Source organism: Stomoxys calcitrans, chromosome 1 (assembly GCF_963082655.1).
Source record: "Stomoxys calcitrans chromosome 1, idStoCalc2.1, whole genome shotgun sequence".
In the NCBI taxonomy this organism is placed as follows: domain Eukaryota; kingdom Metazoa; phylum Arthropoda; class Insecta; order Diptera; family Muscidae; genus Stomoxys; species Stomoxys calcitrans.
The window spans coordinates 14,691,435-14,719,354 of record NC_081552.1 but is presented as its reverse complement, the minus strand read 5'-3'; the positions used below and the strand labels follow the sequence as shown (position 1 = coordinate 14,719,354).

The following is a 27,920-nucleotide window of genomic DNA, read 5'->3' as shown; positions in this document are numbered from 1 at the left end:
AAAAAATAAACTTTTATTTACAAACTTCTAAAAGGTTTAAAAAATTACAAAATTTAAAAAAAATAATAAAAAAATTCTTTAAAGAAATAGAAATTGGGAAAAATAATTAACAAAAATTAAATTTAAAAAAATGAAAAAGGCTGAACAATTGTAAAGAAAATAATCGATTACAAATCTAAAGCAAAGTTCCATTAAAAAGTCAACATTTCAAAATGAACGACTTCAGTTGGTATTTAATTAACAGCAATCCAGCTAGCATTTCCATGTTCTTCCCTATGCCATTTAATCCACTTCTTCAATAGTGGGTCCAGTGGAACCACCACTTGGTCCACCAGACATACCTCCGGCATTTGGTGGTGGAGCAGCACCACCCTGATAAAGGCGTGTAATGATGGGATTGCAGATCTTTTCCAATTCTCTTTGCTTATGCTCATATTCATCCTTCTCCGCCATTTGATTGCCATCCAACCACGATATGGTTTCATTGCATTTTTGCGTTATCATTTGACGATCCGATTCCGAAACCTTAGAACGAATGTTTTCATCATCGATGGTGGCCTTCATTTGGAAGCAATAACCCTCCAGAGCATTCTTGGCATTAACACGCTCACGCTGCTTTTCATCCTCATGACGATAGGCCTCGGCATCATTGACCATGCGTTCGATATCTTCTTTGCTCAAGCGGCCCTTGTCATTGGTAATGGTGATTTTATTCTCCTTATTGGTGGACTTTTCCACAGCGGTGACGTTCAAAATGCCATTAGCATCTATATCAAAGGTGACCTCGATTTGGGGCACACCTCGGGGAGCGGGCGGAATGCCACTCAGCTCAAATTTACCCAAAATATTATTATCCTTGGTCATGGCGCGCTCACCTTCAAAGACTTGAATCAATACACCCGGCTGATTATCCGAATAGGTGGTAAAGACCTGAGTCTGTTTAGTGGGTATGGTGGTGTTGCGTTTAATAAGCACAGTCATGACACCACCAGCTGTCTCTATGCCCAAAGACAAGGGAGTTACATCGAGCAACAATAAGTCTTGAACAGCCTCCGATTTGTCACCATGCAAAATGGCAGCCTGCACAGCAGCACCATAGGCCACAGCCTCATCGGGATTGATGGACTTATTCAAATCTTTGCCATTGAAGAAATCCTGCAAAAGTTTTTGCACTTTGGGTATGCGGGTGGAGCCACCCACCAACACAATGTCATTGATTTGACCCTTATCCATTTTGGCATCACGCAAGGCCTTGGCCACGGGATCCATGGTTCCACGGAACAAATCACCATTTAATTCTTCAAAACGAGCCCTGGTTATGGAGGTGTAAAAATCAATGCCATCCAGCAACGAGTCAATCTCAATGCTGGCCTGCGAAGAAGCGGATAAGGTGCGCTTGGCTCGCTCACAGGCAGTGCGCAAACGTCTCAAAGCCCTCTTGTTGGCCGATAAATCTTTCTTGTGCTTACGTTGGAACTCTTGGACAAAATGGTTGACCATGCGATTGTCAAAATCTTCACCACCCAAATGGGTATCACCTGCTGTGGACTTGACCTCAAAGATACCATCCTCAATGGTAAGAATGGAAACATCAAAAGTACCACCACCCAAATCGAAAATCAAGACATTGCGTTCCGAGGTGCCTTTCTTGTCCAAACCATAGGCAATGGCAGCTGCAGTGGGTTCATTGATGATGCGCAAAACATTAAGTCCAGCAATGGCACCAGCATCCTTGGTGGCTTGTCGCTGAGAGTCATTGAAATAGGCTGGCACAGTGACCACGGCATCGGTGACCGTGCGTCCCAAATAGGCTTCAGCAGTTTCCTTCATTTTGGTCAACACCATGGATGAAACCTCCTCGGGGAAGAAACATTTCTTTTCGCCTTTGTATTCGACACGAATCTTAGGTTTACCATTGTCGCTGACAATCTCAAAAGGCCAATGTTTCATGTCACTTTGAACGGTGGCATCATCAAATTTGCGACCAATTAAACGTTTGGCATCTGAAGAAAAAAAAAAATGAAAAATGGCAGAGAAAAAATTAAATAACAACCAAAACAAAATAAATAAATAAAAAAAAAGTAACTAAGAGCTAAGCTAGAGCTTAATGATGTCTATACAAATTTGTTCAAGTTATGGATATATTGAAAAATGTGTTATGCAGGCAACTTTGGTATCCTCCATTGCATCATTCTTAGCGTCCACTGCAATCTATATGACCAACAATCCAATTCAGCAGTGTCCCATTCAGTTGTCCCATTTTTTTAAATAAAATTAAAGGGCCATATTTTTCATTTTCTTTTATTATATTATTATAAATTAAAAATTATATTATTATAAAAAAAAAAAAGTTAAAAGAGTTGTGTTGATCACTGATAAAACAGCTGTGTTTACTCTTTCTGGCAAATATTGGTTTTGGTACGAGGTTGCCACCTTTTCAAATTTGGAACGCTATCACTTATCGCCTAAGAGAAGAAGAAGAAGAATTACACCTGACCGTTACAACTTTTTTAAATTAAATAATCAACTGCAACAATACTGATTGCGCCTAAAAATATGTCAACTCCTTCAGTCAATTCGCCATTCAGTACAGCCAACACAGTGGGACGAGTAGAACAAAATGTGAAACGGAGATTAATGGAAACATCTCCAGATAATTCGGCCTTGGTAGGAAGCATGTCCACATTGGAACTTATGAAGGTGATGCAAGAGGCCATGTCAAAACTTTTGGACGATAAATTAGAAAATTTACCAACAAAATCTGACATATTGGATATCAAAACCCACATGGAAGGTGTTAAGAGCGATGTTAATCGGCTTACAAACGAAAATGAAGAACTCAAAAGAGAGATTAAAGCACTGCGAGAAGAGAAGGAAGAGGACCGTAAAAGACTGCAAAGACTGGAAGATCAATTAGGAAGAAGTAAACTAATAATTCGAGGGTTGCCAAACCAAAAATCTTTGTATGGGGCTGTCAACAAAATTTTCCAACACAATCTAAAGATGAATACTGAGCTGGACATAGAAAACGTTAAAAAAATTCAAGAAACAGGAGACAAAATGACGGTTATAGTTGAATTTCAATCGTCGAGAACTGTGAGAGAAGTACTAAAATCAACAAAGATGCTGGCTGGTTCATCCGTTTTTATAGAAAGAGACCTCAGTGGGATGCGTTTGCAGAAAAAGAAAGTAATGCTGCTATTGAAAAAAGAACTGCAGAAAATTAATAAAGATAAAAAGATCGGGGTGAGAGGTGAACAACTTGTGACGGAGGGAAAAACTTTCTATTGGAATCTTAAAAATAAGCTAATGTGTGGCCAAAGTTGCGGTGCCGAAATTTTACAAAATATTTTTGGTAAGGATATACAAACAATTAATTTAAGTTATGATCAATTAGTAGCTAACTTAATTGCAAAAAACTACTAAAGGCAAATAGATTGCTGAATGAAAATAGGAATCTAAATTCTCATGAAGAAAAACTTAATATAGAAATTATTGAAAAACCAAAAGATTATACAGTAAATATTATAGCATACAATATTCATGGTTTGGCCGGTAAAAATCTTCACCACAGGTTTTTTGAATACTTAGAGCAGTTCGACATTTTTATTCTTTCGGAGACGCATGTTGAGAAGAAAAATCAAGAAAATTATACAAAAAAATTTAAAAATTTTAAAATTTACTGGAACTTTGCTACCAGAAATAGCAATAGAGGGAGAGGTATTGGTGGTCAACTGTATGGAATACGAAATGATTTGGAGGAAAATGGTTTCAAGCATGTATTTTCAAATCGAGGAAATCAAGATGTGCTGCAATGCGAATTTAATTCGATCCGTTTTGAAATTTTACCGGTTTATCTTAGAGGAGCGAATTGGAATCAAGATTTCGAAAATTTAAAGGCGGCTGTGGATAGTTCTGAAGGCACTGGAATTGTAGTTGGGGATCATAATATTCGGATCGGAGAAGAACAAGAACTGCCTTTAGAACTACTGGAAGATCGTAGTATGAGTAACATCAGGCGCTCGAAAGATAAAACAATTACTCCAAATGGAAAAAAATACGTTGAGTTTTGTAATAATAATGGTCTAGTGATTTTAAATGGGAGGATGCCAGGAGATGAAGAAGGTAAATTTACTTTTCTAAATAGAAATGGTAGTTCTGTAATTGATGTGTGTGCCGTATCTCTGAATATGTTGACTTATGTTAAGACTTTTCGAGTAGATGAGCAAATCTGGTCTGACCACCTGCCTGTAATTCTGGAACTAGCTATGCCGTACACAAGTCAGAGAATGCCACAAAAATGTAATCTCCTGCCAAAATTAACTTGGAAAGAAGCAAAGAAAGAAACATTTCATAACAATTTAAACCAACAACTGTGCACTCTGCCATTGAATCCCAGGTTGGAAGATTTTATAAAAACGATCTATGAGTCATATCCTAGCTGTTTAAATAACAAGAAATATCTTTTCAAAAACAAATGGTTTGACAAGGATTGCTCAAAAAGTAGAAAGAAGGCAATGAGTACGCTCAATAAATTTAGGAAGTCTGATAAAATATGCGACAAGAATGCCTACGTCGAACAGAAGAAAGAATACGAGAAGCTATGTAAAGTCAAAAAAATTGATTATTATAAAAGTATTGCGGAAAAGATGGACACGGTATCTGATAGTAAAACCTGGTGGAAAATTGCAAAGGAAATTAGACAAATCGACAGAGATACAAGCTGTTGCATCTCTGCGAACATATTAAAAAGCTATTTTGAACGCCTTTTGAATCCGTTATGCAATACCGAACCAATGTATTATGCTCCCAATAACTTAACCGATCTACTGCTTGATAGAGAGTTCTCCGTTGGCGAGATTAAGGAACAGCTTAGAAATGTCGGGACAAACAAAGCACCAGGAGAAGATCGCGTCCCATACGAGTTTTTTATGCACGCGACAGACGAATTCTTAGGAAAATTATGCAATGCCTTCACTAATATTTTGAACGGTTTTGACGACTTCGAAATATTCCGCACAGGTATCATATTCCCAATTCATAAAAAAGGAAACCTAGACGAAGTGAGTAACTATCGAGGTATCACTTTCATGAACTGCATAGGGAAACTTATGATAGGAATGATCAACTGTAGGATAGTGGACTGGCTAAACCGATATCAAATATTGAACGAATATCAGGCGGGATTTAGAAAAGGATACTCTACAGTGGACAATATCTTTAATCTCTCAGCTATAATTAATATTAAATTACACGACAATAAAAAGGTTTATGCTTTTTTCGTCGATTTTAAGGCCGCATTTGATAGAGTGCCAAGAGGACTGTTAATATATAAACTGCACGAAATCGGTCTGTCATCTAAAATTACCCGCTTTGTAGAAAAAATCTATGAGAACACAAGGTCTGCAGTTTGGTCAGGCTCCCAAATGTCGGAATATTTTGACACATGTACTGGAGTTAAACAAGGCTGTTTATTGTCGCCAACCCTCTTTGCCATTTACCTTAATGATTTACATGAACACTTGGAGGGAGGACTTCAAGTGGATCAAACTAACATTCGTCTATTAATGTACGCGGATGATATAATAATAATGTCGGATAATCCGAGAACTTTACAACAAATGATCTACAACTTGGAATCTTACTGTGATAAATGGGGAATGGAAGTTAACCAGATAAAATCTGAGATAATGGTATTTAGGAAAGGCGGAAAACTTTCCACAAACGAAAAATGGGCATACAAAGGCGAACTGATCAGAATAGTAAATGAATACAAGTACCTGGGACTGATACTAACTCCGAAATTATCATTTACTAAACACCTGTCAAAGAAAGAAGAAGCTGCAAAAATTGCTCTTAATTCCACATGGAAACATTTTATTGCTAAACCATCCGTTAACCTAACCTCGAAGTGGAAAATGTTTTTAGCCGTTTGTCGCTCTATACATAGCTACGGTGCGCAGATATGGGGAAATTCCTACTTTAATGAGGTGGAAAAACTCTACCGATACTTTATTAAAAAAATATTGAAACTTCCAGAGGCCACTCCAAACTACGTAATCGCTCTTGAGACAGGATACGAACCTGGTTACATATATACTTATTCTTTGCACTTACAATACTTGTCGAAAGTGTTATTCGATCTCGAGAGCCACAGACTGCCACATATACTAGCCGAAAAACTTGCAAACAAAAATCTAGCCTGGTTTAACGATTATAGTACCCAACTCTCGTTGCATAACATAAATAGTAATAATGTAAAAATAAATAAAAAATCTTGGATGAGTGCAGCACAGCAACTTTTAATGGACATGAAAGCCAATAAGTTTAATGATCACTTACAAAAAGCGCAGCAAAGTGAAAACAGAATATATAAATACCTCGATTACAATGTTGGCCCCATGTATTGCACAGAAAAATTCAGCCAAGAACAAATAACTTTGATTCTGAAAGCTAGAGGTGATCTAATGTGGTTGAACTTTAATAAATATAGGACCTCGAATGAACAAAGATGTTCATTGTGTAATTTGGGAGAAGCAGAAAATTTAGTCCATTTCATTGGCCGCTGTCCAGTATTAGCAAATATGAGAGTTAGACATTTTAATAGAACTCTATTGGATCAAACCGAAATTATTAGCATACTAAATGGTGGTGAAGGTTTTTGCTGGGTGAATTTACTAAACTTCTTAAAGGAAGCAAGAAAATATAGAAATATGTTAATAGAAGAGTTTAATTACTAATTAAGAATAAAATTAAACAGAAAAATATAATAACTCAATACTCCGGCAGACGGTTTAATTATAAACCATGCTGTAAAATTCTTTATTATCAATAAGATATTTTTTGTAAAATTGTTTTATACATATTATAACGTTATATGAAATAAAGAACCATTGAATTGAATTGAATTGAATTATTATAAATTATCTATATTTGTAGACATATATATATATAGATATATATTGTATTTATGCTTGTAAATACGTCTTCACTGGGTAACAACAACAAATCTTAAACATAAGATAAACATATTGGATGTTTTTTAGGCAGGAGGGAGTAGGAGAACATAGATTACAAAATATAAACTTGCAGGTGCACAAAATGGATCAGAGGTCAACGAATTTTGTTAGAAAACTGAAATTAAACAAACCACAAAAAACAACATTTTCATATTAGATTTGCTGTCATTGTCTTTTTAGAAAAAATATTTGGAGACAACAAACAGTAAAGTATTTATTATTTTTTAATAAAAAGCTAAAAATGTTTTTTACAAATTGATGCAGCATTGAAGGGCATCAAAGGTACCACGTACAATGCATTAACTATATTTCTTGGATAAAAATGCTTTCTCTTATAAAATTCTAAGAGTACTACAATAGTTAGGGTATGGGTAATAAAGTTTTATGTTTGTAATATTGATACCACTCATACGCAATAAATGGTCAACCATTTATTTTTATTAAAATTCTAAAACTCCTTTTTGTATAAGAGATTACGGATTCCAGCACTCTTGGTCTATTTTTGTGCTACATAATTAAAAACTTCAAAAATTATAAATACATATATATTTATTTCATGCAATATTAGGAAATGAAATGGGAATATAGTTTATTTATAAGAAACTTTTTTCAAACTAACAATTGTATAAGAGAATGAAATAGTGTTTAGCAATAGGGGCTTTATATGAGTGAATTTGTTTTTTTCTACTCTTTAATACTCATCTTAGTTGCGGTAAAAAGAAGGATTTCTCAAATATGAGAAGTAAATAAAAAACAAATAAAAAGATAATAAGTTCAACTGGGCCGAACTTTGGATATCCACCGCCTCTGATATATAAATTAAAACAAGTAAAAGCGTGCTAAGTTCGGCCGGGCCGAATCTTATATACCCTCCACCATGGATCGCATTTGTCGAGTTCTTTTCCCGGCATCTCTTCTTAGGCAAAAAAGGATATAAGAAAAGATTTGGTCTGCTATTAGAGCGATATCAAGATATGGTCTGGTTTGGACCACAATCAAATTATATGTTGGAGACCTGTGTAAAATTTCAGCCAATTCGAATAAGAATTGCGCCCTTTGGGGGCTCAAGAAGTAAAATAGAGAGATCGATTTATATGGGAGCTGTATCGGGCTATAGACCGATTCAGACCATAATAAACACGTATGGTGATGGTCATGAGAGGATCAATCGTACAAAATTTCAGGCAAATCGGATAATAATTGCGACCTCTATAGGTTCAAGAACTCAAGATTCCAAATCGGTTTATATGGCAGCTATATCAGGTTATGAACCGATTTGAACCTTATTTGGCACAGTTGTTGAAAGTAAGAATAAAATAAGTCATGCAAGATCTCAGCCAAATCGGATAATAATTGCGCCCTATAGAGGCTCAAGAAGTCAAAACCCCAGATCGGTGTATATGGCAGCTATATCAGGTTATGGACCGATTTGAACCATACTTGGCACAGTTGTTGGATATAATACATATATAAAACACGTCGTGCAAAATTTTATTCCAATCGGATGAGAATTGCGCACTCTAGAGGCTCAAGAAGTCAAGACCCAAGATCGGTTTATATGACAGCTTTGTCAGGTTATGGACCGATTTGAAACATACTTGGCACAGTTGTTAGATATCATAACAAACCATGTCGTGCAAAATTTCATTCCAATCGGATGAGAATTGCGCACTCTAGAGGCTCAAGAAGTCAAGAAGCCAAGACCCAAGATCGGTTTATATGGCAGCTACATCAGGTTATGAACCGATTTGAACCATACTTGGCACAATTGTTGGATATCATAAGAAAACACGTCGTGGAAAATTTCATTCCAATCGGATAAGAATTGTGCACTCTAGAGGCTCAAGAATTTAAGACCCAAGATCGGTTTATATGGCAGCTATATCAAAACATGGACCGATATGGCCCATTTACAATACCAACCGACCTACACTGATAAGAAGTAATTGTGCAAAATTTCAAGCGGCTAGCTTTACTCCTTCGGAAGTTAGCGTGCTTTCGACAAACAGACGGACGGACGGACATGACTAGATCGACATAAAATGTCGCGACGATCAAGAATATATACACTTTATGGGGTCTCAGACGAATATTTCGAGTAGTTACAAACAGAATGACGAAATTAATATACCCCCCATCCTATGGTGGAGGGTATAAAAAGATAATAAGTTCAACTGGGCCGAACTTTGGATATCCACCGCCTCTGATATATAAATTAAAGAAATTTCGTTAGAATCCAATGAAAAAAATGTTACATTTATGAACTCAAGAAGTTTATTCGGGGAATCTCATGAGAGATAAATAAATATGATCCGATAACGAATAAAAACGTTGTCTTACACAACTCAATTTTTAAAATTTCAGCGAAATCGGGCAATAAATGAGTATTTCATGGGTCCAATGCCGAGAATCGGCACATCTATAATTGTAACACCTACTCAAAAAACAGGCCAATCTATATAGTATTCGGCTAAGATGTTGCATGATCTAATGCAACTCAATGTATAAAGTTTTTAGCATTCATCTTAATCCGGCAGTAAATGCGACTTTTACGGACTAAAACCCTTACCCATTAACATTCCACTAAGGAACAGGGACAAAAGTTAGAAAAAATCGGTTCAGATCTGGATATAGCTCCCATATATATGTTCGTCCGATTTTCAATAATCTTATGTATAAAAATCAATTTGTGTTTGTTTGTAGGTTTGTTTGTTTGTTTGATATCTGAAGAGGGCGCGGCCCTCCCCCTTACCCTAATTTTCAGAAACGCCAGATCTCGGAGATGGGTGGTGCGATTTAAGCGAAATTTTGTGTGCTCTCATATAGCACCCTAAAAATAAAAATTTCGTATCCAAATTTCGGATGGGGTACCTAGGGGGCCGCCCCACCCTGAAACCTACCAAACATATATTTAGACCAATCACGACAATATGGGACTCAAATGAAAGGTATTTAGGATAAGAAAACGTATCTGATATCCAATTGTCGAACCAAGTGCTAGGGGGACCACCCCAACCCCCAAAACACACCTAAATTGGCCATATTTACCGACCATGTCAATGTGAAGATTAAATGAAAGGTATTGGGGGGTAGAGCAAGAATTGATACCCACTTTCGGGACCAATTTTCTGGGGGTCAACCCCTTTTCCAAAATACCCCACAAGTAGCAATTTTGTAGTGACCATCGCAAAATGGGACTCAAATAAAGGTATTTGGGAGTAGAATACGAATTTGATATCCAAATGTAGGACCATGTATTTAGGGAATCACCCCTTCCCCAAAACACCCCGCAAAGGGTAAACAATTTTCGACCATGGCAATATGTGGTATTTAAGATTAGAAAACGAATTTGATAACCTATTTTGGGCCATGTGTTTGGGGGACGTCTCATCGTGTAAACTGCCCTAAACCAATGGCAATAAATGGAGTTTAAATAAATGGTTTTTGAAAGAAGAGCACGATGCTGATATTTTTTCAGGGACAAGTGCCTGGGAGACCACCTCACCCCCGAAAACACCCCTAAATCAGATATCATGAGAGTAGGGGGCTGAAATAATCATATGGGACTCGGACAAAGGCACTTATATTGTTAAATTGTTAGTCAAGTGATATACTATTTTCGTAGCATGGTATTTCACTAAAAGCTCTTTAATTGTCGAAAATAAATATTCCAAGAAAACTTTTTGTCCATTTAAAGTAAAAGAAGGCGCAGCGGAGTGGGCCCGGGTCAGCTAGTTATTCAATAAAATAGTCATTTGTCATTGTCTTCATTGACAGACGGACAGACAAACGAACAGACAGACAGGCATTCAGACAGACAGATATACAGGCAGACTGTCGACGGATGGACGGACAGTCACAGCTGCACGTTTTATAATACAACGGCAATTGTTCGTATCTGACACGTAGTGTTAACAAGTTCACACAGGTATACCTTTAACACTTGTATATCTGCCAAACCAAAAATGACAGCTACATAATATGTGTTTTATTGACAGCTTAATATTTTTTTTTTCCAAACCATCAAAATCATTTTCTTCTGAGTTAATCTAAAAATAAAGTTATTCGTGATGGAGTTCAAGCGTAATAGAATGATTGCGTTATAAAGAGTTTTCCAACAAGAGGCTGTCACTTTTGGAGCTATTATTCCTTGACATTTCAGAAGTAGAAACTACCCCACTATAAACAAATGGAAAGGCATTAAGTTCGCCCGGGCCGAACTTTGCATATCCTCCACCACGGATATATATGTTAAACACCTTACATCATTAGACGAAAAACAATGCATCATTTATGAATCCAAAGCAGCTATATCTAAATATAGTTCGATCTCCACCATATTCAGGAAAGCTAACACAACTCATTGTACCAAATTCATCGGTTGAAAATTCGCCTTTTATGGACCTAAGAACTTAAATCGGGAAATCGAGATTGGTCTAAATGGCAACTATATCTAAATATAGACCGTTCTGGGCCATATTGAATTCGAATGTCGAAGAGCCCACCATACTCGGTACGAATGTCGAAGGGCCTAACAGAACTCGTTGTGCTTCAATTCTGGGAGAACCATTTGTGGTCCCAAAACCTTCAATCGAGAGATCGGTCTATATGGCCGCTATATCCGAATCTGGACCGATCTGAGCCAAATTGAACAAAGGTATCCAGGAGAACATAACTCGCTTTTCCAAATTTCAGCGAAATCGAGAGATCGGTCTATATGGCAGCTGTATCCAAATCTGGACAGATCGGGGCCGAACGGAAAAAGGACCTTAAATCGAGAGATCGATCTATATGACAGCTATATCCAAATCTCGACCAATTTGGGAAAAATTTAACTTAGTTGTCACGGGGCCTAACGTAATTTTCTGTCCCAAATTCGAGCGAAATCGGATTTACTATGCAGCTTTTATGGGCTCAAACCTTCAAATCGAAGTCGGGACCGATCTGGGCCAATTTGACCAAGAATGTCTAGAAGCCTAACACAACTCGCTTTGGGAAATTTCAGCAAAATCGGACAATATATGGGTCTATTATGGGCCCATGACCTTAAATCGGGAGATCGATCTATATGGTAGCTATATGCAAATCTGGACTGATCTGGGCTGAATTGAACAAGGATGTCGAGGGGCCTAATGTAACTTACTGCCTCAAATTTCAACGAATTTGGACAGTAAATGGCCTTTTATGGGCCCAAAACCTTAAATAGAGAGAACGGTCTATATGGGAGCTGTATCTAAATCTGAACCTATCTGGGCCGTATTGAGCAAGAATTTCGAAAGACCTAACACAACTTACTGTTCCAAATTTTAGCGAAATACATTTATACATTCATTTCAGCGGATAATAAATATGGCCTTTATGGGCCTGAGGCCTTAAATCGGCAGATCCGTCTATATGGGGGCTATATCAAGATATAGTCCAATATAGCCCATCTTCGAACTTAACCTACCTATGGACAAAGAGGTCTGTGCAAAGTTTCAGCTCAATATCCTCATTTTTAAAGAGTGTAGCGTGATTTCAACAGACAGACGGACGGACAGTCAGACTTTATAGGGTCGGAAATGGATATTTAGATGTGTTGCAAACGGAATGACAATGACGAAACGGAAATTTTCGTTCAAAAACCCATATCCTAACTGAAACGTTAGTAGACGACTTGGGAGTGAGGCAGAGACAACGGAGGACATGTTGAGGCTTTTGATAAAAACGCATTTTCCACACGATACGACGGCACGTACGGAGGCCCCAGAATCTTGGAATAATGAGGTTGATAGAAGGCTTATCACTATTTTCACTGCTTGCCTAGCACTTGCATATACTCCGAAAGCCTGGCAGTAGGCAAGGGTGGCATTTATACCCATGCCTGGCAAGGCAAGATATGCGACACCAAAGCCCTACAGACCTATAAGCCTTACATTCTTTCTACTCAAATCCATAGAACGCATTGAGGATGCCATGATAAAGAGTAGGACATCCAGCGACCTGCTGAAGTACAAACAGCATGCCTATGTCAAGAAAAGGTCGGCGAAGACTGCCCTGCCCGAAGTTGGGCACAAAATAGAAGAATCCTTCAATGTACATATTGGAGGTATGCATTAAATTCGAGGGGGCTTTTTACTATGTGCGGACCGACACACTGATCCACTCCTTAGATCAGTACCGGGTGGACTGAAATATGCCTGTTCACTAGGAAAACGAAGGAGGGCCAATTTGATGCACCACGTTTCCTCAATAAAACGATTTCGATATCTGACAAGGTCAAATCTTAGGAGTAATCTTGAATAAGTAACTTAATTGGAGGTATCACATTCAGGAGCGTACTAAGAAGTCTCACAGATATTGGGCATTATGTAGACAGACAGTAGGCTCGAAATGGGGCCTGAATTCGAAGATAGTCCACTGGATCTACAGGAGCGTGATATAAACCAATACTTACTTACGCCTCAGTAGTTTGATGGACCGCTTATAAGTGGAACGATGAGGACCACGCCCACTAGGGCACTGAAGACTATTCTAGATATCCGACCCATAGACATACAGATTAAGTGTGAGGCAGCCACTGCGGCTATGAGACTTAAGGCGATGGAAGAATGGATAAAGGATAGGAGTAGGTCATATCATCGCGGTATAATCTAGGGAACGGTAGGAAACCTAGAAGGTTTCCGATCGGATACCTGAGACAACACGTGTGGTCAAGTGCAAGGCACTGGTGCAAGCGGCGCTGTCTTGGATTGACGGAACCCTGGTATTGCCATCTGGAAAATCATGCAACACGGATGGATCAAAGCTAGAGGACAGTGTGGGCCTGGGGGTTGACGTTGAGAACCCAGGGACTGATATCTATTTTAGACTGTCGGACCATAAAACGCTTCTTCAGGTGGAGATCCGGATGATCATGGAATGCGTGAGATGGTGTGGTGTTAACGCAAGGACGCCGAGTGTAGCAAGTGAAAGCATGTGTAGGGCATAGAGGGAAGATGGTGAGACGTGGAAGCATTTCCTATTATTGCCCGGGTTTCGCTGCTAACAGACAACGATACTTAGATGGGAACGCAACACCAGACATAAACCATGTTTGCGGCGTGGTATGCAAAACAATTAGGAATTCCTGACTTATTCTTTTTTTCGACGTTACTTTATAATATTTAGAGCGCACAACAAGCCGAATACTGGCTTTGGTGTATGTCCATAATGGCATGAGGCTGAGGATTAATATCCGCTCTACTCTTTTCATCCTAACCAAACCTCAGCTAATTTTAATGAAATTTTGTTTAGAAAACCAGTAAGGAAAGGCAATCAAATCAAAATTGTGGCAACCACAGCCAAAAAATTCCATATCGGATGAAAAATAAATATGGGACCGATTTTGATGAAATTGTGCACATGTTTTATGACGTCAAATGGAACATTGGGAGTATTGGGACGTCAAATAAAATACCTCATGCTATATTTTGTTAAGATCGGACCAAATTTGAGGCTTCTACAGCCTTACAAGGCCATATCGGATAACAGTACATATGGGAGCTAAATCTAAATCTAAACCGATTTTGCTGAAATTTTGCACACGTATTAAGACGTTGAATGCAACATCTCACGCAAAATTCTGTAATGATCGGATCAAAATTTGTGTGTGCTACTACAGCCTTAAAAGTCCATATCGATGTTTTTCAATAGTGACCGTCCTTTTGCCAGAAAAATGCCATGATTGTAATCTGGCAACAAATGCTACCTGTAAAAATACATGGACAGACAGACGGACAAAACTTAATCGTATCAAGAAGTAATTCTAAGCCGATCGGTGTTCTTAACAATAGGTCTATCTCGTCTCTTTCTTGCAAGCAAATGCACAATGTAATAATACCCTGTTCCACGGTTATGGTGTACGGTATAAATATTGTTATACTCACCACCATAAGATTGGGGTATACTAATCTAGGCATTCCCATTATAACACCTCGCAATATTGATCTCCGACCCCATATAGTATATATATACCCACTCTAAGGTTCTTATATAGTTTTTGCGTATACCAGGCGTGTCTTTTAAATTTAAATTTTTATGCCCACCACCGACGGATGGGGGTATATTCATTTTGTCATTCCGTTTGCAACACATCGAAATATCCATTTCCGACCCTATAAAGTATATATATATTCTTGATCAGCGTAAAAATCTAAGACGATCTAGACATGTCCGTCCGTCTGTCCGTCTGTCTGCTGAAATCACGCTACAGTCTTCAAAAATAGAGATATTGAGCTGAAATTTTGCACAGGTTCTTTTTTTGTCCATAAGCAGGTTAAGTTCGAAAATGGGCCATATCGGACTATATCTTGATATAGCCCCCATATAGACCGATCCTCCGATTTAGGGTCTTAGGCCCATAAAAGTCACATTTATTATCCTATTTTACTGAAATTCGGGACAGTAAGTTGTCTTAGGCCCTTTGACATCTTCTGTCAATATGGCTCAGATCGGTTTAGATTTGGATATAGCTGCCATATAGACCGATCCTCCGATTTATGGTCTAAGGCCCATAAATGCCACATTTATGGTCGGATTTCGCTGAAATTTGGGGCAGTGAATTGTGTAGGACCCATCGACATCCTTCGTTAATTTGGCTCAGATCGGTTCAGATTTGGATATAGCTGCCATATGGATCGATCCTCCGATTTATGGTGTAAGGCCCATAATAGCCACATTCATTATCCGATTTTGCTGAAATTTGGGACAGTGAGATGTGTTAGGCCCTTTGACATATTTCTTCAATTTGGTTCAGATCGGTTCAAATTTGGATATAGCTGCCATATAGACCGATTTCTTGATTCATGGTTTTGGGCCTATAAAATGCTCATTTACTGCCCGATGTCCCCGAAATTTGGAACAGTGAGTTAAGTTAAGCCCCTTGACATACTTCTGCAATATCGCACATATCGGTCCAGATTTGGATATAGCTGCCATATAGACCGATATCTAGGTTTTAGGTTTTGGGGCCATAAAAGACGCATTTATTGTCCGAAGTCGCTGAAATTTGAGACAGTGAGTTTAGTTAGGCTCTTCGACGTCCTTCTTCAATTTTGCCCAGATCAGTCCAGATTTGAATATAGCTGCCATATAGACCGATCTCTGGATTTAAGGTTTAGGACCCATAAAGGAGGCATTTATTGTCCGATTTCGCCGAAATTTGGGACAGTGCTTAGTGTTAGGCTCTTCGACATGTTTATGCAACTTGGCCCAAATCGGTCCAGATTTGGATATAGCTGCCATGTAGACCGATATCTCGATTTAAAGTCTTGGCCCCATAAAAGGCGAATTTATAATCCGATTTCACTGAAATTTGACACAGTGACTTATGTTCGGCTTTTCGACATCCGTGTCGTATATAGTTCAGATCGGTATTAGGTATATGAGTATAAGGTATGAAATTGTCACCGAATTTTGATGAAAGGTGGTTTACATATATACCCGAGGTGGGTATCCAAAGTTCGGCCCGGCCGAACTTAATGCCTTTTTACTTGTTTTTTTTTTAATTTATAATTTTTATTAGCCTATTTTGTTAAAAACTTTTAATTTTTTTCTTACTGTGGCCAAAATATGTTCAATTGCCAAAGCCAGAAAAAACGTTTTCTCGAAAGAAAAACAGCAGCATTTTCCCACTCACCCTATCACTATGAATGTGTAAAGCTTTCTATTGGCCATGTGTACACGACTTTTTCGCATGCTCTATAATGGTTTAGCCACACATTTGCAGGAATATGTAAACAAACCAAATTCATTCATATCAATATAGCGCTGAAAATTGTGGGCATATGTAAGGCAAATGCCCACACACATACACGAATTTCAGTGTCATTATGGCCCAGCTCTTAAATGATGTGTTTGTAGCTCTTGAAATTTAAGAAAAGCCAAAAGAAAATGTATTTATATTTGTACTGCTAAAAATGTGTGCTTAAATTGACACATACATATATATTTTCGATTAGTTTCTGTCACAAGTTGCTAAATTAGCATGGGATTTGCTACAATAGTTGCAGGTTTTTTTTTAAGAAAAATATATAATTTAATTAAAGCAACATTTTTATTTTAGGTAATCTCAGTTAGTGCTGTTTGTCTTCATTTAAGAAAATTTCTGTTTAAGAAAGCAGAAAACTTGTTTGATGTTAATTTTGCCTAGTTTTTTTGTGGCCTATAATCTATTTGTAGGCAGCGAATATCAAAACTGTCTAATAATTAGTTAGGGTGCTATACATGCTAGCGAATGATACATTTTAAATTTATTCAGGTTATTCATACGTCCCATGGAACTTTATTTAAATATAATGGATTTTTAAACCCTCCACCATATGATGGGGGTATACTAATTTCGCCATTCTGTTAGTAACTCCTCGAAATATTCCTCTGAGACCTCATAAGGTATATATATTGCCCAAAAAGTAATTGCGGATTTTTCATATAGTCGGCGTTGACAAATTTTTTCAACGGCTTGTGACTCTGTAATTGCATTCTTTCTTCTGTCAGTTATCAGCTGTTATTTTTAGCCTGCTTTAGAAAAAAAGTGTAAAAAAGTATTCATTCTAATTTTTATTAAAAATGCATTTACTTTCTTTTAAAAAATCCGCAATTACTTTTTGGGCAACCCAATATATATATTCTTGATTGTCATGACATTTTAAGTCGATCTAGCCATGTCCGTCCGTCTGTCTGTCGAAAGCACGCTAACTTTCGATGGAGTAAAGCCAGCAGCTTCAAATTTTGTACGAATACTTATTATTTGTGTAGGTCGGTCGGGATTGTAAATGGGCCATGTCGGTACATGTTTTGATATAGCTGCCATATAAACCAATCTTGGATCTTGACTTCTCGAGTCGCGACTAGAGGGCGCAATTCTCACCCGATTTGGCTGAAATTTAGCATAAGGTGTTTTATTGTCATTTCCAATAACTGTGCTAAGTGTGGTTCAATTCGGTCCATAACCTAATATAGCTGTCATATAAACCTAACTGGTGTCTTGACTTCTTAAGCGTCTAGAGAGCTCAATTCCCATCCAATTTGACTGAGATTTCGAACGACGTGTTACGTTAAGAGATCCAACTGTAATAAGTACGGTTTAAATCGGTTCATAACTTGACTTCTGATGCCTCTAGAGGGCGCAATTCTTATCCGATTGGACACGAAATTTTGCACGACGTGTTTTGTTATGATATCCAACAACTGTGCCAAGTATGGTTTAAATCGGTCCATAACCTGATATAGCTGTCATATAAACAGATCTGGGGATTTGACTTCTTGAGCATCTAGAGGGCGCAATTTTTATCCGATTGGACCGAAATTTTGTACGACGTGTTTTGTTATGATATCCAACAACTGTGCCACGTATGGATCAAATCGGTTCATGACCTGATATAGCTGTCATATAAATAAATCTGGGGATTTGACTTCTTGAGCTTCTAGAGGGCGCAATTCCTTCCCGATTTGGTTGAAAATGTTCATGAAGTATTTTATTCTTACTTTCAACAACTGTGTCAAATAAGGTTCAAATCGGTTCATAACCTGATATAGTTGCCATATAAACCGATCTGGGATCTTGACTTCTGATGCCTCTAGAGGTCGAAATTATTATCCGATTCAGCTGAAATTTTGTACAACGACTCTCATGACCTTCAAATACGTGACAATTATGGTCTGAATCGGTCTATAGTCTGATACAGCTCCCATATAAACCGATCACTCTATTTTACTTCTTGAGCCGCTAAACGGCACAATTTTTATTCGAATTGGCTAAATCTTACACAACGACTTCTACTATGGTCTTCAACATTCAGTTTAAATTTGGTCCGGACCATAAGTTGATATAGCTCCAATATCATAGCAATATTTTTCTTTAAATAAATGAATTTACCGCAATGGCATTGAGTAAGGTGAAGTATTATCTTGCAGTTCTTGAGAACAATATCCCACAAAATACTTTCTAAATCTTTTTCTAGCAAAGCAAGCTAAAAGTAACAGCTGATAACTGACTGATAAAAGAATGCAATTACAGAGTCACAAGCTGTGAAAAAATTTGTCAACGCCGACTATATGAGAAATCCGCAATTACTTTTTGGGCAACCCAATAAAATTTAAATCGGGTTATAGCATGGTATATCTCCCATATAAACCGATCTGAAGATTTAATTTTTGAGCCCTTACAAGTCGCAATGTTTGTCCTATTTGGCTGAAATGTAGTGTTTAATTATGTTTTCCGACAACTGTTCCAAATACGGTCCAAATCAGTCTACAACCTGAAATAGCTCTCATGTTCCTAGATCTCTCGGTTCCTAGATGCTTTAATTTTTGCTGGTTTGACAGAAGTTCGGTATGTAAAATAAAATTATACCCTTTAACTAAATTTTGTTTGTATAAATTTTTAGCAGAATCCATGGTGGTGGGTTTCCAAGATTCGGCCTGGCCGAATTACTTTTTTTGTGTTAAAATATTTTTTATAGATTCAAATGACAAAATTATTTGGAAGTAATTTAAATTTCAAAACTCATTGACTTTTGCTTGATATGTTCGCCGATTGCCTTGGATATTGCTCTGAATTGGTCAAAAAACGAGCCGCACAAATGTAGTCTGCCGGTATTTTGGCCCATTCCCGTACAATATTTTTATACCCACCACCGAAGGATGGGGTATATTCATTTTGCCATTCCGTTTGCAACACATCGAAACATCCATTTCCGACCCTATAAAGTATATATATTCTTGATCAGCGTAAAAATCTAAGACGATCTAGACATGTCCGTCCGTCTGTCCGTCTGTCTGTTGAGATCACGCTACAGCCTTTAAAAATAGAGATATTGAGCTGAAATTTGGCACAGATTCTTTTTTTGTCCATAAGCAGGTTAAGTTCGAAGATGGGCTATATCGGACTATATCTTGATATAGCCCCCATATAGACCGATCCGCCGATTTAGAGTCTTACGCCCATAAAAGCCACATTTATTATCCGATTTTGCTAAAATTTGGGACAGTGAGTTGTGTTAGGCCCTTCGAAATCCTTCGTCAATTTGGCCTAGATCGGTCCAGATTTGGATATAGCTGCCATATAGACGGATCCTCCGATTTAGGGTCTAAGGCCCATAAAAGCCACATTCATTATCCGATTTCGCTGAAATTTGGGACAAGGAGTTGTGTTAGGCACTTCGACTTCCTTCCTTAATTTGGACCAGATCGGTTCAGACTTGGATATAGCTGCCATATAGACCGATCCTCCGATTTAGGGTCTAAGGCCCATAAAAGCCACATTTATTATTCGATTTTGCTGAAATTTGGGACAGTAAGTTCTCTTAGGCCCTTCGACATCTTTCTTCAATTTTGCCCAGATCGGTCTAGATTTGAATATAGCTGCCATATAGACCGATCTCTCGATTTAAGGTTTTGGGCCCATAAAAGAGGCATTTATTGTCCGATTTCGCCGAAATTTGGGACAGTGCTTTAAGTTAGGCTCCTCGACATTTTTATGCAACTTGGCCCAAATCGGTCCAGATTTGGATATAGCTGCCATGTAGACCGTTATGTCGATTTAAAGTCTTGGCCCCATAAAATTCGCACTTATAATCCGATATCACGGAAATTTGACAAAGTCTTATGTTAGGCTTTTCGACATCCGTGTCGTATATGGTTCAGATCGGTTTATTTTTAGATATATCTACTGTACTTATTAGTATTTGGTCCAAATCGGAACATATTTTAATATAACTGATATGGGACATAAGTTTTGAATTTTTCACCGAATTTTGATGAAAGGCGGTTTACATATATACCCGAGGTGGTGGATATCCAAAGTTCGGCCCGGCCGAACTTAACGCCTTTTTACTTGTTTTGTTTATTCCGTAATGGGAGGTCGACCCACCCCCAAATGGGCTTTTAACCGACCATGGCTATATGAGACTCAAATGAAAGGTATTTGGGAGTAGATTACAAATATGACATTAAAATTTGCGTTCAAGTCCAGGTGGCGCTTTTCCTCCTAAAAATATGTCAAATAGGTTTATTGACCCATTATGACAATATTGGACTCAAATGAAAAGTATTTGAGAGTAGAAAACGAATTTGATATCTAAATTTAGAGCCAAGTGCTTGGGGGGGATATGAAGTTCAGTTTTTTCAGGTGACGCCCTTCCCCTTACTCCATAACGGAGTAAAGGGGAATGAAATGCAAGCGCGTAGGCGACAAACCCGCATGTAACACTGTGGAAGAGCGAAACAGTCGGTAGGACTGCTAAAATCTTATACGGTGATCTGGATCGTGAGAGAACGAGGCTATTACTGAAAGGAAGAAAGAAGGAGGCCAATATAGCACTTGGTGTCAAAACGGGACACATAAGACTACGAGCTCAATTATGCAAAATCGATGCGGCAAGTGATAGCATGTGTAGGGCATATGGGGAAGATGGTGAGACGTTGGAGCATTTCCTAAAAATAAAAATTTTCTTCTTCGAGGTTACTTTTTAGTTGTTAGAGTGCACAACAAGCCGATTACTGGCTTAGGTGTATGTCGATAGTGGCATGGGGCAGATTAATATCTGCAACCTATTTTTAACCTAACCTAACGTAACCTACTGTCACCAAAAACAAAACATGCTTTCTATTGTTGTAGTCTGGTGCATCGGGGGCCGCCCAAAACCTCCCAAATGTCACAATGGCACGAATTCGATATTCACATTCATGGCGAATTTTCCCCACCCTTAAAAGATATTAGAGAGTTAAAGAAGGCGCAGCGGAGCGGGCCCGGTTTGGCTGGTATCTAAATATAGTCCGATCTAAACCATATTTAGGTCGGATGTCGGGAGGCTTAAAACAACTCACTGTTTCATATTTCAGCGAATTTATTTCGGTTGATAAATGCAGCTTTTAAGGGTCTAAGACCCTTAACTGGCACATCGGTCTATATAGCAGCTATATTCAAATATGGTCCGATTTGACCCGTTCAAGACACACGAACATCGTTAAATCTTCTTAGAATTTTGCGACGATCCGAAATATATATACTCTGTAGGGTCGGAAATCGATATTTTGATGAGTTGCAAACGGAATGACTAAATGAATATACCCCCTGTCCTATGGTGGTGGGTATAAAAGGCATTAAATTCAGCCGGAGCGAACTTTGACAGTTCAGCCGGAGCGAACGGCAGCTATATCCAAATAAATACCGATCTCAGCCACGGCACGGATGTCGAAAAGCCTAACCTAGGTCACTATGGCAAATTTCAGCGAAATCAGATAATAAATGCTCCTTTTATGGCTATATCCAAATATATACCGATCTCAGCCACGGCACGGATGTCGAAAAGCCTAACCTAGGTCACTATGGCAAATTTCAGCAAAATCGGATAATAAATGCTCCTTTTATGGGCTCAAGGCTTTTAAACGGGAGACCGGTCTTTATGGCAGCTATATCCAAATGTAAACCGATGGTAGCGATAAAGAACATGGATGTTGAAGGGCTTTACACGGATCACTGTGCAAAACTTCAACGAAATTGGGCAATAAACGCTGATTTTATTGCCCAAGGGCTAAAATCGGGATATCAGTAAAAATGACAGCTATATGCAAATATTGTACAAAGCAATCGGAACCGGGAAGCCTAACATAGCTCACTGTGCAAAGTTTCAGGGAAATCGGATAATATATGCGCCTTTTTTGGGAGATCGGTTTGTATGGCAGCTATATCCAAATATGGAAAGATCTGAGCCATATTGAACATGTATATCGAAAATCGGTCAATAAATGCGCCTCTTATGGGGAAAAGATCATGAATCTGGAGATCGGTCTATATGGCAGCTATATAGCCAAATATAGCCCGATTTTGATACACGGTATACGAATGTCAACTAACTTAATGCAACAAATTATGCACAATTTCAGCGAAATAGAATAATAAATGTGGCTTAAATGGGGCTAAAACCTTAAATCGGCAGGTCGGTTTATATGGGGGCTATATCAAGATATACTCCGATATAGTCCACCTTGGAACTTAACCTGCCTGTGAATAAAAAAGAATCTGTGCAAAGCTTCAGCTAATTATCTCCATTTTTAAAGCCTGTAGCGTAATTTCAACAATCAGACGGACAGACCGACGAACAGCTAGATCGTCTTGGATTTTGACGACGATCAAGAATATATATACTTAATATGGTCAGCGGAGGCCATCGTAGCGCAGAGGTTAGCATGTCCGCCTATGACGCTGAACGCCTGGATTCGAATCCTGGCGAGAACATCAGAAACAATTATTCAGCGGTTGTTATCACCTTCTAATGCTGGTGACATTTGTGAGGTACTATGCCATGTAAAAACTTCATCCCAAAGAGGTGTCGCTCTGCGGCACGCCGTTCGGACTCGGCTATAAAAAGGAGGCCCCTTCTCATTGAGCCTAAATTTGAATCGGACAGCACTCATCGATATGTGAGTAGATTGCCCCTGATCTTTATGGAATGTTTATGGTCAAATTTGCATGCCATCTTGGGTGTGCGGCGGCGTATTAGTTGTAGTCATTTTATTCATACGCAACATCAGTTTTATTAGAAATTAAGTAGTTATCCAATTTATCTTGTTATAGAAAGTAGTCTGGACCGTAGTCTATTCCATTTGTAAGACCTCGACCCAGCTTATCAAAAATAGGTTTTTACTAACATCTCCTATAAACATTTCTAGTAGTATACTATCAATACCAAACATACTAAATAAGCGGCAGCATTGCCGTTGTGAACCTAAAAGAAGACCTTGACCCTCATTGAGACCCTTTTTAATCAGTACCTTTTTTATACCCTCCACCATAGGATGGAGGTATACTAATTTCGTCATTCTGTTTGTAACTACTCGAAATATTCGAAATATTCTATATTCTTAATCGTCGCGACATTTTATGTCGATCTAGCCATGTCCGTCCGTCTGTCCGTCCGTCCATCCGAAAGCACGCTAACTTCCGAAGGAGTAAAGCTAGCCGCTTGAAATTTTGCACAAATACTTCCTATTAGTGTAGGTCGGTATTGTATTGTAAATGGGCCATATCGGTCCACGTTTTGATATAGCTGCCATATAAGCCAATCTTGGGTCTTGACTTCTTGTGCCTCTAGAGTGCGCAATTCTTATCCGATTTGACAGAAATTTTGCACGACTGTGTCAAATAAGGTTCAAATCGGTTCATAACCTGATATAGCTGCCGTTTTGAGATCTTGACTCCTTGAGCCTTTAGAGGTCGCAATTATTATCTGATATGCCTGACATTTTGTACGACGGATCCTCTCATGACCATCAACATACGTGTTTAATATGGTCTGAATCGGTCTATAGCCCGATACAGCTCCCATATAAATCTATCTCTCTATTTTACTTCTTGAGCCCCCAAAGGGCGCAATTCTTATTCGAATTGGCTGACATTTTACCCAGGTCTCCAACATATAATTTAATTGTGGTCCAAACCGGACCATATCTTGATATCGCTCTAATAGCAGAGCAAATCTTTTCTTATATCCTGTATTGCCTAAGAAGAGATGCCGGGAAAAGAACTCGACAAATGCGATCCATGGTGGAGGATATATAAGATTCGGCCCGGCCGAACATAGCACGCTTTTACTTGTTTTACCTAAGAAGAGATGCCGGGAAAAGAACTCGACAAATGCGATCCATGGTGGAGGATATGTAAAATTCGGCCCGGCCGAACTTAGCAAGCTTTTACATGTTTAACTTTTTTTTATTCCCACCACCGAAGGATGGGGTATATTACTTTTATCATTCCGTTTGCAACACATTGAAATATTAATTTCCGACCCTATTGCAAATTGCAAATTTTGACCATGAACATTCCACTAAGGAACAGGGGCACACTACTCACATATCAATTAGTGCAGTCGGATTCAAGTTTAAGAATGCCGCAGTGCGACACCTCTTTGAAAATATGTTTTACAGGCATAGTATCTCACAAATTTTGCCAGCATTAGAAGGTGATAACCACCGCTGAATATTTGTTTCTGATGTTCTCGCCAGGATTCGAATCCAGGCATTCAGCGTCAAAAGAGGACCTCTCCATAATGGCATATTTTTATTTAACCTCCATTTTAACGTGTCTGGTTTTTTCTCAACCCACTCTATTAAAGGTATTTTGATACAGGTGCAGATATGTTATGTGCAAAAATATCTGTCGAATGTTTTTATATCTTCTAAGGCTAAACAACAAAATACGAATTTGCTCATCATCATATTGTAGTTCACTGTTATAAGGTGGAGGCGCTGATAATGCTGCCAGACATAATTATGATGATGTGTGCTACACATTGATACTGATGGCAGTCGCCAAGAACTGCCGCCTTTGATAGCGAGCTTGCTGGCTAGATGACTAGCTGGCGGACAAGCTAGTGCTGATGTACCCAATAAAAAATAAGAAATACAGTTCAGTGTCTATGCTTGAGCAGATTGAGGACATACAGGCATATTTTTTCAAACTAAATACACACATACACAAGAAAAACTAAAAAAAAGAACAAAAAGGCTATAACTCAGAGAAGAATTTAAATGTGGTTGGGAGTAAGGGTAAACAAACAATCAAAAATCTTTCCAAATATGTATAAATAAAGAAGTGGAAATTTCATGGTAAGACACTAAGGCATGGGTTCATTTTAAGCTCTAAACATTTACAGAATTTTTTTTCTTAAGCTTCTGGGTAATTGGGAAACTTACCAAAAATTGTATTATTGGGATTCATGGCCACTTGATTTTTAGCAGCATCACCAATTAAGCGCTCCGTATCGGTGAAGGCCACATAGGAGGGGGTAACACGATTGCCTTGATCATTGGCAATGATCTCTACTTTGCCATGTTGAAAGACACCGACACATGAATATGTTGTGCCCAAATCGATACCAACGGCCGGAACTTTGGCCATGTTCGAAAAACCTCTTTTTTTTGTAGCAAACGAAAACCACCATCAAACGAGACATAGATCAAAGGCATTACATAGAAAAATAAAAAAGAAATTGTGATGGATAACCCAAGATTACATAATGACCTTGAAAAGTGAACACTAATTTCATTGGTATTACCTTAAAGTACTCCTTTTACAGATAAGATTTCCACAATGTCACTTGGCGAAACTTTAAGCAACGCCCTTGATTGTTTTCGCTGGCTTCTTAAAATGCAAAACGATACAGATATAGGGAGATGATCAAAAATAACAGAACAAAGGCCAATATACGCAGAAATTCTACAGTTTTCTCCCTTTGCAGCTCCACAATTAATAAGATTCACTTCACTGAGGGGTATTGGAAAAATTGACGACAGAGGTCCCTACAATATTCTGATATTTTTGTATAGTTCTACCTAAAATTTAGCTGCTTTGTTCTTTGATTTTTATCACCACAGCATATATTTTTCTTTCTAGTTGTATTTTTTCTCGCTTTATTTATAGTTCTTTATTTTCAATTTGCGTGCAAATACTTGACAAATTTGAAAATTTCCGTTTTTTTCTACTTCGAGAAGGTTTTCCGTTGACGTTCCGTTTGCGATCGCTGCTAAATGTCGTTTGTTTGGCTTGCTGGCGCTAGCTAGGTTTTCAGTAAATGCACTTTCTTTCGATTTCGAGTGTTAGAGTGTGTGTCACCATCTCTCGCTCTGTTTTTCTCTCTTTTATTTGGCTAATATGTCGAATTTTTTTTGTAAATTTTTTGCGTTTTTTTGTTTTCTCTTTAAATGCCATAACACTTTCGCTGCATTCGAACGAAAAGAGCGTTGTCGTTTTTTTTTTTCATGCACTTCCGCTTGTTGCTATTTTGGTTAGAGGATTAAAAATGATCCATTTGTTTGTTTATATTTTATGTTGTTGAGAAACATGTGCAAATAATTGAAAGTTCGATTAATTTTATTCTACATATGTGAACTTTCAGTTTTTAATTAAATTATACTGGGCTACAAAAATTAAATAAAACGAAGATGGCAGGAGATTAAAACTTAAAAATATAATTAAACCTCTGCGGAAACATTTTTAGCTTTGAGCCATGGTACGTATTAATAATATTATTATATTCATATCTATTATACGCAACGTGGAACCATGAAAAAAATTTATGTACCCACCACTGTGCGAAATACGGTCCGAATTGGTTTATAACCTGATTTAGCTCCCATATAAATCGATATTCCGATTTGAATTCTTGATATCTTACAAGCCGCAATTTTTGCCAGATTTGGTTGAAATTTTACATGTAGTGTTCCGTTATGACTTTCAACAACTGTGTCAAGTACGGTTAAAGTCGGTCTATAACCTGATCTAGCTCCCGTATAAACTGACCACCCGATTTCATTTCATGAACCCTTACAAGCCACAACTTTTATCCGATTTGGCTTAAATTTTGAATGTAGTGTTCTGTTATGACTTATAACAACTGTGGCAAGGACGGTCCGATTCGGTCTATAACCTGATATAGCTCCCATATAAACCGATCTCCCGATTTGACTTCTTGAGCCCCTACAAGCCCCAATTTTTTTCCAATTTGGCTGAAATTGTGCACGTAGTGTTCTGTTATGATTTACAACAACTGTGTCAAGTACGGTCCGATTCGGTCTATAACCTGATATAGCTCACATATAAACTGATCTCCCGATTTGACTTCTTGAGCCCCTGGAAGCCGGAATTTTTGCCCGATTTGGCTTAAATTTTGAATGTAGTGTTCCGTTATGACTTCCACCCACTATGTCAAGTACGGTCCAAATCCCATATAACCGATCTCCCGATTTGACTTCTTGAGTCCTTACAAGCTGCAATTTTAATCCGATTTGGCTGAAATTTTGCATGCGGTATTCTATTACGAATTCCAACAACTGTGGCCCAAGACCGTGTATGAACTAATATAGCTCCTATATAAACCGGTC

General features: G+C 38.2%; 1 protein-coding gene across 1 annotated transcript; it reads right to left on the bottom strand.

Annotated features, from left to right (window-relative positions):
* Window positions 1-26,612, bottom strand: LOC106094884 (heat shock 70 kDa protein cognate 1). Its single transcript, XM_059361325.1, has 3 exons — window positions 26,096-26,612; window positions 25,734-25,951; window positions 1-2,003 (listed from the first exon to the last, which is right to left on the bottom strand). The coding sequence occupies exons 2-3, from the start codon at window positions 25,936-25,938 to the stop codon at window positions 283-285; spliced, it is 1,926 nt and encodes a 641-aa protein (XP_059217308.1). The 5' UTR covers window positions 25,939-25,951; window positions 26,096-26,612; the 3' UTR covers window positions 1-282.
* Window positions 26,613-27,920: the final 1,308 nt, after the last annotated feature.